The sequence below is a fragment of the Eretmochelys imbricata genome, chromosome 3, assembly GCF_965152235.1.
Source record: "Eretmochelys imbricata isolate rEreImb1 chromosome 3, rEreImb1.hap1, whole genome shotgun sequence".
NCBI lineage: Eukaryota > Metazoa > Chordata > Testudines > Cheloniidae > Eretmochelys > Eretmochelys imbricata.
In genome coordinates this window covers 166,606,618-166,620,745 of record NC_135574.1, presented here as the reverse complement: position 1 = coordinate 166,620,745, position 14,128 = coordinate 166,606,618, and the positions used below count along the sequence as shown (strand labels likewise).

Sequence of the window (14,128 nt, the reverse complement as noted above, 5' to 3'; positions counted from 1 at the left end):
ACAAATCATAGGGGAAACAGACAAAGGCCCTGACCTTACATCAGATCCCTGTCAGTAGACACCTGAGCTTGTGAATGCAGCTCCCCACAAAGATCTGATTGGAGAATTGGGGCCTAACTGACTACAGAGGAAATAATTAAAATTAACTTTACACAGAATGCTGTCAAATGCACACAGTATAGCTGAAAAAAACCCAAATATTTTCTCTCTAATCTTTCAACAATAGTCATGGGAGGGATTACTCCTAACAAGAGTAGGTGGGTAAAATTTTCAGACAAAAAAGTGTGATTTTTAAGTTGACTGTGTCCCTTTGAGTAAGCTGCTGCAAATGCTGATTTGAACTGCATGCTCTACCACACTGTGAACATTAACTGGTTAATTTTTTTTTATATACACACACACACACACATATATACACACACACACACACACACACACACACTACTCCAAAGCATTTTAAAAAGAACAATGAAGTCACCAAAGGACTGCCATATGATGCTCTGATGTTGTGTTGTGATATTGATAGGGTGGAGCTGTTTCATTGTCACTGCCTACTGATGCAATGCCATAATGTAAATATTGCAGTGCAACAGCAAACTATGACAGTATGATGATTTTGTGGCTGCCTATAAAATCCTTTTAATACGAAAGCTCTGCCTTCTTTTGACCACCATTATTTCTTGATACTTCAAGGGGCAGGGATCCTGGCAGCAGTCAGATGTGCTGCCTTGGCTAGGTTAAATAGCTTAAGGAGCACTCCGGTGATCAATTCTCTTCTCACTCCCAAGAGATCAAGATGACCCTATTCAAGTCTATGGACTCTGCAAAAAAAGCCTCATATGAGCTACTGAAGAGCTGCATGAGCCTCTAAAGCTCGTATTAACATTATACACGTTCAGATTCAGCAAGTCTGTCTCATAATAACGGAGAAAAGGTTCCATGCATTGAAGTCACCACCACCATGTGTTAAACAAAAAAAGAAGCAAAGCCCAAAGCATTTTTTGCATCACTTGGACCGACTTGGAGAGTAAACGGCACCAGCACTTGTTACATGCAAAATGCTGTCAGTAACGCATGCAAAGATTTGAATGACGTCTTGAGATACAGTTGGACTTCACCACTATGATGATTTATTTCCAGAGACTTACCAGGAGCATCATACAAGGGCACCTCCTTGTAAGACACAGACATCACCGGGTGTTTGAGCTTTTCCCTGAAGTCAGTGATAGTTTGGTAGACAAGGAACACAGCTACAGCCATGAGCAGCAGATAAATGAAGAGGAGAATTACTGAAAAGACATTCTTTAGGCAGGTCTTGCTGAAACGCACAGAAGGGCTACTGGTACCTGATTCACTATCTAGGACTGAACAAAATATGGGATTAAAATTTGTAAGTATATTTACTTACAGTCTTCCACACTGAATCATGCAGAGTGTTTATTTCAAGATGAACCATTTGCAATGAGAGGGAACAACAGGCTTAGTTTGATTTAAAATACAAAAACAAATTAATAATGTTTTTTGACTAGCGAACAGTCGTCTGTTACTTCCCATGAACATGACGAGGTGTAATCAGTAAGGAGAGGGAGGGTTCTGTCTTTGTTTTACCTCCCACATTACGGATAGCGCCTAGGGACACAACAGGCAGAAGAAAAATACATTTAAAAGAGGCCAGTTCAGCTGAAAAATTCAGAGTTCACAGCGAAAAGTTCCCTGATGGAGCCTTTATTTCCCCCCACAGCATAAAAGACTCATCTCTCCCAAGTCTGAACCAACTGATCCTGACCAAATTTAAGCTGTGCATCAACACAGAGGCTTTCGGCACTGTAGTGCTCTTATGTAGCTAGCTAACAGCAGCGTGCACGCACAGGGTTACCATGTGTCTGGTTTTCTATGGGAACACCTGGTCGAAAAGGGATCCTGGTGGCTCCAGTCAGCACTGCTAACCGGGCAGTTAAAAGTCCGGTCGGAGGCGCAGCAGGGCTAAGGCAGGCGCCCTGCCTGCTCTGGCTCCGCGCAGCTCCCTGAAGCAGCGGCATGTCCCCACTCCAGCTCCCACATGTAGGGCAGCCAGGGGGCTCCATACGTTGTCTCTGCTCCAAGTGCCGGTTCCACAGCTCCCATTGGCTGGGAACTATGGCCAATGGGAGCTGGGGGGGCAGCACCCGTGGACAGGGCAGTGCACAGAACCGCCTGGCCGCACCTCCATATAGGAGCTGGACAGGGGATATGCTGCTTCTTCTGGGTAAGCGCCGCCAGGAGGTAAGAGGGGGGGTGAGGTAGGCGCCACCTGGAGCCTGCACCCCTGACCCCATCCCATGCCCCAAACCCTTGCCGCAATCCCCTCCCACCCTCCGAACCCCTTGGTCCCAGCCCGGAGCCTCTTCCCATACCCCGAACCCCTCATTTCTGCCCTCCCCCAGAACTCACCCCCCCAGCCCAGGGCCCTCACCCCTCTCCCATTCCTTAACCCCCTGCCTCAGCCCAGCGCCCCCTCCCATATGCCGAACCCCTCAGCTCCACCCCCCAGCACCCTCCTACACCCCAGTGTCTACATACCCATCCCCAGCTTGAGCCCTCACACCATCCCCCGCACCCTAACCCAGAACACCTTCCCACACTCCAAACCCCTCAGCCCCAGCCCGGAGCTCCCTCTTGCACCCCCCATCCCTGGCTCCAACCCAGAGCTCACACCCTCAGCCAGAGCCCTCATCCCCCTCCTGCACCCAACTGCCTGCCCCAGCCCAGAGCCCCCTCCCGCACCCTTAACTCCTCATTTCTGGCTCCACCCCAGAGCCCGCGCCCCCTCCTGCACCGCAACCCTCTGAGCCAGCCCAGTGAAAATGACCAAGTGAGTGAGTGTGGGGAGAGTGAGTAATGGGTGTGTGTGTGTGGACTGAGTGGGGGAGGGACCTCAGAGATGCGGTGGGGCGAGGGTGTTTAGTTTTGTGCGAGCAGAAAGTTGGCAACCCTATGCATGCCCCAGCTTAGAAGTCAGTCAGTTATATGTTATCCCTACATTTTTAAAGACTAAAGTCTAACACCTAACTCCGTATGCATATTATATAAAGTTGCACATGAGAAGGATTCCAGTTAACTCTAGAAAAAATCTGAAGTTATCCTCTCTCAAACACTTTCACTATCTTTATCAACAGGATGGGTAATACTGTCAAAGTCCTTTAATCAGCTTCCCTTTGTATGTGTAGACACCCCCACCCATGACTTGCCTGCACAACTTTTAAGAACCAACACTTGACTTACACACAAGGAGGTTTAACTATGTGCACTATATAGTTGCACACACAAATGGGTGTTATAAATGGCACATGCAGAAGTGGTGGCTATATTTTGCCAATTTGGTCTTTTACACTGGGGGCCATATAAAAAAAAAAATCAGCCTTTATCATGCCACCGTATGTCCTATCCTTCAAATGTAGGAGTATGCTGAGATGTTTGTTCCTTACCATAGTAAATACTGACCCTTTAAAAGCTCCCAGTGAACATGTGCCTAGTCAAATAATGGGATTCCACGGTCACACAGGCCATTCCCACACAGTTACTGCCAGGAGAGGACAGCCTAAAAAACCAGGGCCTTATCTACACAAGAAAATTGCACCAATTAAACTTATATTGTTTTTTTAAACAAGTGCAAAAGTGAGTATGGACACTTAGTTTACACCTATTCTTACTCAACACTGCAATAAACCGGATTTAAACCAAAATGCACATCCACACAGTATTTACTGTGCCGGAAGTTAGGCCTTGTCTACACTACACAGTTTTGACAAAACAGGGGAGGGGTACACATTACAAAGCTACTTTTGGCAGCAAAACTCTTTCTGTTTTGCCAACAAAATAAGATCACCTCGACAAGAGGCATAGAGCTTTTCAGGGAAAAGTTAAAGCAACAAAGTGTCAGTGTAGATGCTGCCATTCATTATGTCACCATAACTGGCCTCCCCCAGTATCCCACAATTCCCACCGAGACTGCTCTACTCACTGTTTTGAATTTGGCTGCTCTGCATCTAACTTCGAAGGCAGGCACTGCTCCCCTTTCAAAGCTCTGGGAAGTCGGGGGGTACTGGGGGAGAGAGACTGCTGTGCAGAGCCAGGCTGATGTGTCCCCCTCCTCCTGCCTCAGGATTGGTTGCTCAGGCTGCTGTGTGACCTTAAAGAGACAGCATGCCGACACACTCTCCACCAACCCACACAGTTTCTGTCTCCCCCCAACACACACACACACACACACTCTCTCCTCTCCCCACTCTTCTGCCCCCATACACTTCAGCTGAAAAGCAGCTGGCAATGTACAGGATGCCTCTGGAACCATGGGGTTGAGAAATCATCATCATGTGACACTGTCCCTGCCCCATGAGGCATTGCAAACCCTTCCCAAAGCACCCTGCAGCCAGTTGCCCAGTGGGATAGCTACCCACAGTGCACTGCTCTCTGTGTCAACGCAAGAGCTGCTAGTGTGGATGTGCTCTACCGACACAAGAAGCATACTGTGTACATGCAACAGCAGTTTAATTAAAGCAGCATAACTTTTCTTGACAAAACTCTGTAGCGTAGACAAGGCCTAAACTGGTTTAAAACCACACCTTCTGTTTAACTGGTGCAACCTGCTTAGGTAGACAATGCCTATACCGCTAAGTTGCAATACACTGGCTCCCTGGAATTGCACATTCAAATCCCAGCAGGGTCAGCTCAGCACTTCACCTTTCTGAGGCAGAGAAACATCTCCTTTTAAATGGATTTTGCTGGATTTTCTTTGGTTTGGTTCTAACACCAGGTTAATATCTGTAGCAGAGGAGATACCATGATGTGGTCTCATGGGTAAGGAACTCTTCAGCTCTTCTTTGGTACAGTATTTCATTACTGACAGTGAGCCATTTATTGTTTCAATTGCTCCCCAAAAGGCCATTCAAAACAAGCAGCTTTTATTAGGCACTTGATAGAGGACTTCTGGAACAGCAGCTCTCACCTGGTAAAATAGCTGAGCTGGTATCCTCCTGATCGTCGTCCACTTCCCCCTCCTCCACTGGCTCTGGATGCTCAGCTCCATGCTCCACTTCCTCACTCAGCTGAGGAAATACATCCCATTTTCAAATGTACTTTTATATCACCACAATAATGATTATTTTTTTGTATTATAGTAGTGCAGTGGGATCCAGCTGAGCCCCATTGTGCTAGGTGCTGCACAAATACACAGGAAAAGAGCTTACGACATAAAGAGACAAGACTAAGGATGGGAGAAAGGAAGTATTATCCCCATTTCTGAGAGATTAAATGACTTGCCAAGGCAACAACGGAAGTGTGGGAGCCTGAAATTGAACCCAGATTTTTCAAGTCTCAGTCCAGCACACCAACACCCTTTAAAAACCAGCACTTTTCAACAGCATCTTCAGCCCACTTGAACCTTCAAAATTAAGATAGTGTCTCATGATCTCAACATGTTCTTGAGTGAAGTAGGTCCATGTTTCAGCATATATATTATTACAAATCACAACCCATGCCACAGGACAAAGCATTAGCACACTGCAATCATGTAACCCTTCTGCCCGTCAGAGTTGGCAGCAACAAGGGCCGGGTTCAATATCTAGGGGATCCATTCCAATAACACAATGCAAACCAGCTCGAGCCCCCACCCAGTGACCTGGGACAAATATATACCACCCCCGCTGGGCGCCTCCAAGAGGCAATACTTCCCCTCTCGCAAGCACATAGTCTGAGTGTAGGAAAAGCCTTTTAATAACAGAGAGAAACAATGTGGCATTATGTTGGGGAAACACCATCAACAGGATTCATAACACAACCCATGAGCAAAAAAAACCCCACCCCAAGCAAATTGGGGCATGCCCTTTTCCCTTTGGTTCTTGAGTCCAGCAACCGCAAATCACCCAAAGTCCCAAAAGTCCAATGCCCCAAAAGTCTCTGTCCCTGGTCAGGGCAGCCCCAGAGTTCGAAAGTTTATCTGCGGAGCTTTACCTCCCAACCTGGGTGGAAATGGGACGGGGGTAAGAGGCACCTTACATGATCTGAAGCTGACCGCCCCATAGCGGCGCTCCGCTCCGCCAGCCGCCCCACGAACTCCTTCACTCAGCTGCGCTCCGCTCCACCAGCTGCCCCACGAACTCCTTCGCTCAGCTCCACGGCCGACAAGCAGCTCCTGCCACCCACAAACTGCTCCGCGTCGAACTGCTTCACCAGCCGTCCCGCAAGGCACTCCAGCCGTCCCGCAAACTGCTCCACAATATATCTTCAGGCTCCCCCACTACTTAACACAACACTCAGTGATTTCAGTTCTTAGGTGAATTCAGCTTAGAATCATAGAATCATAGAATATCAGGGTTGGAAGGGACCCCTGAAGGTCATCTAGTCCAACCCCCTGCTCGAAGCAGGACCAATTCCCAGTTAAATCATCCCAGCCAGGGCTTTGTCAAGCCTGACCTTAAAAACTTCCAAGGAAGGAGATTCCACCACCTCCCTAGGCAACGCATTCCAGTGTTTCACCACCCTCTTAGTGAAAAAGTTTTTCCTAATATCCAATCTAAACCTCCCCCACTGCAACTTGAGGCCATTACTCCTCGTTCTGTCATCTGCTACCATTGAGAACAGTCTAGAGCCATCCTCTTTGGAACCCCCTTTCAGGTAGTTGAAAGCAGCTATCAAATCCCCCCTCATTCTTCTCTTCTGCAGGCTAAACAATCCCAGCTCCCTCAGCCTCTCCTCATAAGTCATGTGTTCTAGACCCCTAATCATTTTTGTTGCCCTTCACTGGACTCTCTCCAATTTATCCACATCCTTCTTGTAGTGTGGGGCCCAAAACTGGACACAGTACTCCAGATGAGGCCTCACCAATGTCGAATAGAGGGGGACGATCACGTCCCTCGATCTGCTCGCTATGCCCCTACTTATACATCCCAAAATGCCATTGGCCTTCTTGGCAACAAGGGCACACTGCTGACTCATATCCAGCTTCTCGTCCACTGTCACCCCTAGGTCCTTTTCCGCAGAACTGCTGCCTAGCCATTCGGTCCCTAGTCTGTAGCGGTGCATTGGATTCTTCCGTCCTAAGTGCAGGACCCTGCACTTATCCTTATTGAACCTCATCAGATTTCTTTTGGCCCAATCCTCCAATTTGTCTAGGTCCTTCTGTATCCTATCCCTCCCCTCCAGCGTATCTACCACTCCTCCCAGTTTAGTATCGTCCGCAAATTTGCTGAGAGTGCAATCCACACCATCCTCCAGATCATTTATGAAGATATTGAACAAAACCGGCCCCAGGACCGACCCCTGGGGCACTCCACTTGACACCGGCTGCCAACTAGACATGGAGCCATTGATCACTACCCGTTGAGCCCGACAATCTAGCCAGCTTTCTACCCACCCTATAGTGCATTCATCCAGCCCATACTTCCTTAACTTGCTGACAAGAATACTGTGGGAGACCGTGTCAAAAGCTTTGCTAAAGTCAAGAAACAATACATCCACTGCTTTCCCTTCATCCACAGAACCAGTAATCTCATGATAAAAGGCGATTAGATTAGTCAGGCATGACCTTCCCTTGGTGAATCCATGCTGGCTGTTCCTGATCACTTTCCTCTCATGCAAGTACCTCAAAGAATCAATCTTGAAGACCTGCTCCATGATTTTTCCAGGGACTGAGGTGAGGCTGACTGGCCTGTAGTTCCCAGGATCCTCCTTCTTCCCTTTTTTAAAGATTGGCACTACATTAGCCTTTTTCCAGTCATCCGGGACTTCCCCGGTTCGCCACGAGTTTTCAAAGATAATGGCCAATGGCTCTGCAATCACAGCCGCCAATTCCTTCAGCACTCTCGGATGCGACTCGTCCGGCCCCATGGACTTGTGCACGTCCAGCTTTTCTAAATAGTCCCTAACCACCTCTATCTCCACAGAGGGCTGGCCATCTCTTCCCCATTTTGTGATGCCCAGCGTAGCAGTCTGGGAGCTGACCTTGTTAGTGAAAACAGAGGCAAAAAAAGCATTGAGTACATTAGCTTTTTCCACATCCTCTGTCACTAGGTTGCCTCCCTCATTCAGTAAGGGGCCCACACTTTCCTTGGCTTTCTTCTTGTTGCCAACATACCTGAAGAAACCCTTCTTGTAGTAGGGGAGCCATGTCAGCCCAAAGTGAGCTCAGCAGCCTATAACTAGACTTCTAATGAAATCAAAATTAGCTCTGATATTCCACAGTGGAGAGAGGAGGAAGTGCAATTAGCATGTAAGGCCCTCACCAAGGGGCCCATGCCACCAAGTGTTAATACTTGTCCCCAGCCTCTCTCCATTCACAGTTTTGGAACCCATGACCCTTGCCTAGCAAGTGCTACTTAGTTGATGGTGAATCCCTCCATCATAACAAAAGGCCACGTACAGTTCCAAGCACAGTTCCCATAATCAGGGTAATAACAATTTATTCTTCCTGCCCCAATAAGAGAGACACTGGGGATCCCACAGCAGCCAAAGTGACCATTTGGGCAGCTATGGTCTCATTCTAGGCGGGGTGGGTGTGCCTATGCAAATGAGATCAGCCCCTGAAGTTCTTTCCCACAACTTGCCACACCTCACCACCAGATGTCAGGGTGGAGCTCATCCTGACACTGCTTACAATCAGAAGAAAGAAAAGGAGTACTTGTGGCACCTTAGAGACTAACAAATTTATTTGAGCATAAGCTTTCGTGAGCTACATAAGCTTTCGTGAGCTTACTTCATTGGATGGGCATCAGAAGGGCATGCAAGAAATGTTATTGTTTTTAACATAGATATTAGTGCAAGTTACTCCAGAGCGCAGCCCAAACCACCTCAGCGGATGTGTCATTACAAATGAACAGTCAAAAAGTCGACAAATCGCTGCTCTTTATTTTTCAGCTCAGTGCAGCTGCTAACAAACAAATCAGGGCTTTGCAAAGAAGTAATAGCGATCACGCGTTTTCTTGTTCCAACTCAGAGCCCAAACTGCCAGGACATTTTGGTCAATGTCGTAAGCTTGTCACATGAGATAGGCATCAATATATACCACAAAGCATCTAGACAAAGAACTGGGGAACACATGGAATCCAAACAATGAAAACTTGGTTTTCCTTTTGTTTAAGAAAAAAGTCCTATCATCTTTTCCCCAGGTGTCCCTCACAGAAGCTGAAGGGCTAAGGATCCTTCCTTTGCACCAACTTTTGTCTATCTCATTTTAAAATATACATTTTTTTATTTTAAACATTGTAATAAAATATACTGATTGATCATTTTCACTTTTAGCGACTTATATTCCAGCTCTCAAATAGTATTCATTTTACAGATGCAAAATCTTCTTAGGCAAAGAGCCTGATGCTCCCCTTTCTTCTTGAAACTTTGTGTAGTCATTCACACCTGCACAAAGCGAGCGCAAAATGTTACCGCTGTTTCACACACACTTTGCACAGGTATGACTGACTTCTCAGGGTGTGAGGCAGCAGAGACTCAGACCAGCAGAGAGAGAAAGGTTTTGTCGACAGAGGTTTTGTTGCCCCAGTATAACTTAAGGTGTGAATTTCAACATATTAAGGCCATGTCTATACTAGTAAGCTTACAGGGGCACAACTGTACCAGTACAACTGCACTGCTGTAAGATCGCCCGTGTAGCCGCGCTATACTGACGGGAGAGAGCTCTCCCATTGACATAACAAAACCACCTCCACGGTCAGCGGTAGCAACTCTCCCGCCAACATAGCGCTGTACACTCCGGCTCTTCTGTCAGTGTAACTTATGTCGCTCAGGGGAGGGGGTGTTTTTTCATATTCCTGAGCAACATAAATTATACTGACAAAAGTGGTAGTGTAGACATGGCCATAGTTAAACAGATACGCAAAGCAGTGTGGATTCTTATGTCAGTTTAAGAGTGGATTATTGCAGGTTAACTTGAATAGATTAGGACAGGCGTGGCCAACCTGAGCCTGAGAAGGAGCCAGAATTTACCAGTGTACATTGCCAAAGAACCACAATAATACGTCAGCAGCCCCCGATCCACTCCCAGTGCCTCCCGCCTGCCGACAGCCCCCACCAATCTGCGCCTACTCCCCCCTCCCCCGCAGTCAGCTGTTTTACATGCGCAGGAGGCTATGGGGGTGGCAGGCTCAGGGGAAGGGGCCTTGGGGGAAGGGATGTAGTGGGGGCAGGGCCTGGGGCAGAGCAGAGGGTTGAGCAGTGAGCACCCCCCAGCACACTGGAAAACTAACATCTGTAGCTCCAGCCCTGGAGTCAGCGCCTATGCAAGGAGCTGCATATTAACCTCTGAAGAGCCACATGTGGCTCCGGAGCCGCAGGTTGACCACTCCTGGATTAGGAACAGGTTTAGTTAAACCAAAATAAGACACTCCTATGCTGAAATAAAAGTGTCCGCAAAGCCTTTAGCACCAGTTTACTTAAAGATTAGACTGTAGGAACATTTAGTTTGGCGCAAGGCGAGTTGTGACTCTACCCCACACAAGACTGCTGTGGGACTAACTGTGTGTGCGGACTCTGCTGATTCCTATTAATAATTCATTAGTGACCTTTGATTTAGTCTCCTTTGAAATGTGGCTAATCAAATGGCACTAACTAACTGTTAATACATTTCAGCTGGGTTCACATGGATGGATCCTCACAGACTACTGCAGGGTAGTCACACCGCTGCTTGCCATGAACTGATCGTTGCTGTAGACAAGGCCTTTTACAGTTTAAAAGTTGATTCAAGTTATACTTGTGCAACTTCCTCATGCAGAAAAGACCTAAGGGACTTATCAAAAGTCACAGACCTAGTCAGTGGCAGAACCAGAAATAGTTTCCTCAGCTCCTGACTTCTCATCTTCTCTCACCATTAGACACTCTTCCTCCTAACACACAGACACTTCATCTGCCTATATTGTCTAGTTAGGTGGTTAAAGGCATTCGGTATTCTGGGCTCTACCACTGCCAGACTGTTACACTATGGACTAATTTCTTAACCTCTCAATGCCCCAGTTTAGCTCTCTGTAAAATGAGAATACTACTATCTACTCTTCACAGGTGTTTGAAGGTTTAATCAACATAAAATGCATTGAAATCCTCAGATGAAAGGTCCTACAGAAGCACAGAATATAATTAACAACAGATGGTTCATTCTTTCTTTAAACCTGCAACTTGGTCACATCAGGTCTAAACAAAGAAAACCAAGTGCAATGAGAGGTTTTGAGCAGAGTGGAACTTGAGAAGCTGAATAAGCCGCAATTGTTTCCAATTCACAGCAATATGCAAATTGCAGTGAGAGAGAACTTCTATGTCAAATTAAATTAAAATAAAAATGGAATGGAAAAAATAACTGCAATAAATTTCAGTGTAATATCAAAAGTAGAAAACATATTATGATACAACATTTATTACACTCTCAGGGTAAATCTACAATGACCCTTCTTTAATATGCTGGAATGGAAGAAAGATGAAAAATCAAAATATAGAGCATTTCAATGCACTTCAGAAGCAAAATATAACATTTGGAGTTCTGCACTGGTGAGACAGTTCTATTTTTACAAGCCTCTTACACTTAAAACCATCACAGGGCTGTCAGCCCAAAGCGTAAGAAGCACTAACCCTTGGGCCCAGATCCACAAAGGGACGTAGGCACCTAAGTCCCTTCATGGATCGCACCCTTAGTAACTAGGTGAGCTGTGCTGGTGGTCTGATGCTTGTAAGGACAACTGACTTCACTGGAAGTCCAGAAAACTCATCTGACCACAAACGTGCATACAAAATTCACTCCAAAGCACTAAGAATCACATATAGCACTGGACTTTAAAAGCTTAACTCGAGCATGGGGTAAGCCATTACATCTTGGGAGCACAGCATTCAATCCAGAATGAGTGTATGCAACCTTACAAAACCTATTTCACAGCCAGTCCCATCTGCATACACACTAAAAGCTACAGTCCACCAATAACAGGATAGCAGGAGCAGTATTACCATGCAAGTTTATTCCAGTTTCTTCAAATGTACCAGTATATGCCCATATGAATGAAACTATTCACAGATGTAAAAGCGGCAAAGAGTCCTGTGGCACCTTGTAGACTAACAGACATATTGGAGCATAAGCTTTTGTGGGTGACTACCCACTTCATCAGATTCATGTAGTGGAAATTTCCAGAGGCAGGTATAAATATGCAAGTAAGAATCAGGCTAGGGATAACGAGGTTAGTTCAATCAGGGAGGATGAGGCCCTAATGGATGTCAACACTGACTTGGGAGATAGGGGCAGATCAGGGGAGATACAAAACCCATACTTCAGTTCAGGGCTGGTTACAGAAATAGCAGCACCACCTGCTCTTCACCCACTTCCTACCTTTATGTGAGTGAAGTGAATTTCATCCAGTCAGAGAAAACCCTGCTGGGGGGGAATGAATAAAGGCAGAAATGTTCTGTTTCACTTGTTTGTACATGAGATTATTTAAATCTTTTAATGTCTTCTAGTCTAACATGATAAATGGGAGAAGAACTGATAAATGCCGATAGGCTAAACTAGAGCTTCCTATGGCACAAGCCCAAGGCCAAATGTAGCTTGCAACTTCCTAAAACTAGGTAAACAGCTGTGAGGTGAAGGCAAAGGTGACGAGCTGCAGGTTTTTATTGCCGATTAACTTGAACAAGACAATTTCTATGCACCTACCAAGAAAGGTACAAGTACAAGCAAGTATAATATTATGCTTATATAAGAGTTTGATATGCAAACTAGATGCAGGCTTCTGGCACGATTACAATTGGGCCTTCAGTATCACTTTTCATGTCTGACAGACCCCACCTTTGCTATAAAAGTGATAAAGTCACCTGCCCACTGTATGTACCTATACTTTCTACAATTTACAATGGACTGTATTTTCACTGACATTTCCTTGTTTTTAAATACAAACATGTATTTGCCTGTATCAGAGATCATCCTGTTTCGTGCCTATGTATTTAAATACAAGGACCCTAGGGATCAGGGCTCTACCATACAGAGAAAGCAGGTGGATGCCTTAGGCAGCAAAACGATTCATGAGGCGATCTCTTTGAGTGACTGCAGGTTGGAAGGAATGGACACTTTACAGTTTGCCTAGGGCAACAGAAAGCCAACAGCCAGCCGGTTTTGCTATGGCTCTGACTTTCTATGCCCTAGGTGACTTATCAAAGCCACTGAAGATCTGGATAACCAGAAGATGACTGTTTAATAAGCGCGGGGACTGGCGCCAAGACGAAGATACTGCAATTGCTTTTAAACAGACTGAAAGGGGAACAACACACATACGCTCAAGTTATAGCGGTGTTCAGCTTGAGCACAGGTACAGGGCAATCAGCCGCAGTGCTATTTCACCCTAGATCTGAGGTTTACCATTAATGTGCACGTCACCGGATTGCTGCACCTAGCTGGAAACGGCTGCGCCCTCAGAGGCTGCTGCGAAGCCGTCCGGCACCGTGCTGCTCTTATCTCCGTCGCTGTCTTGCAGCTTTCAAGCCACCGCCGCAACCCATTTGCCGGTGCACAGCTGCTGAGTCCCTGTTACGGAGTCGGCTGGGCAAACAAAAGACCCCCCGGCTTGCGGCGCAGCGTGCCTTCCTGACGCAGAGGCACTCGCCCGACCGAATTAACCTTCTCCCCTCCCCGCCGCCCCTCAGTACCTCCTGGTAAGACGCGGCGATCTCTTGTCTGAGCATGGCACCAGCGAAGAGCGCGGGAACAAGCCTCGGCGGCAGCCCCCGAGCGCTGAGAGGGGGGAACAGCAGGCGCACGACAGCAAGGAGCCGGAGGCTCTGCAACGCCAGCGCGAGCCCTCATGGACCCTGTCTCCCCTCCCCCCGCCCCCGCGGCGGGCTGTCGGCGCAGGCGCACGCGCGCGCGCCTCACCCTCTGTCTTCTCCGCCTGCGGCCGTTGCCGCGGCTGCCCCAACCCCCTTCTCTCAGGCGGAGCAGTTGCAGCGCAGGCGTGAGAAGCGCAGGATTCTGGGGAATGTAGTTTAAAACCGACCACGCAGGGCCCCTGCTCTATCCTGACCTACGGCTACCCAAAAAGTCTTTTCACGGAAGCCGCGAACGATTTAAAGCAGCCTGGGGACTGTCCAGGGTGCAGCAGGGAAACAGCATTTTCTGTGCATG

At 47.2% G+C, this 14,128-nt stretch overlaps 1 protein-coding gene across 8 annotated transcripts in view; it reads right to left on the bottom strand.

Moving 5' to 3' along the window:
* The window catches only part of PACC1 (proton activated chloride channel 1), a 51,712-nt gene extending 37,814 nt beyond the window's left edge, over positions 1–13,898 (bottom strand). For 3 of the 8 annotated variants that reach the window (XR_013345720.1, XR_013345721.1, XM_077813775.1), the window contains exons 1-3: positions 13,654–13,843; positions 4,985–5,084; positions 1,149–1,364 (exon numbers count right to left, since the gene is read on the bottom strand). Coding sequence is in view for 6 of the 8 variants with exons in the window: in XM_077813775.1 (XP_077669901.1) it covers positions 1,149–1,364; positions 4,985–5,084; positions 13,654–13,689 (352 nt within the window). In the remaining 2 variants the exon portion in view is untranslated. Of the gene's footprint in view, positions 1–1,148; positions 1,365–4,984; positions 5,085–13,366; positions 13,599–13,653; positions 13,845–13,879 lie in introns of those variants that run through there. The other 5 variants (XM_077813777.1, XM_077813780.1, XM_077813779.1 and 2 more) reach the window with 5 other exon arrangements.
* Between the last annotated feature and the right edge of the window lie 230 nt (positions 13,899–14,128).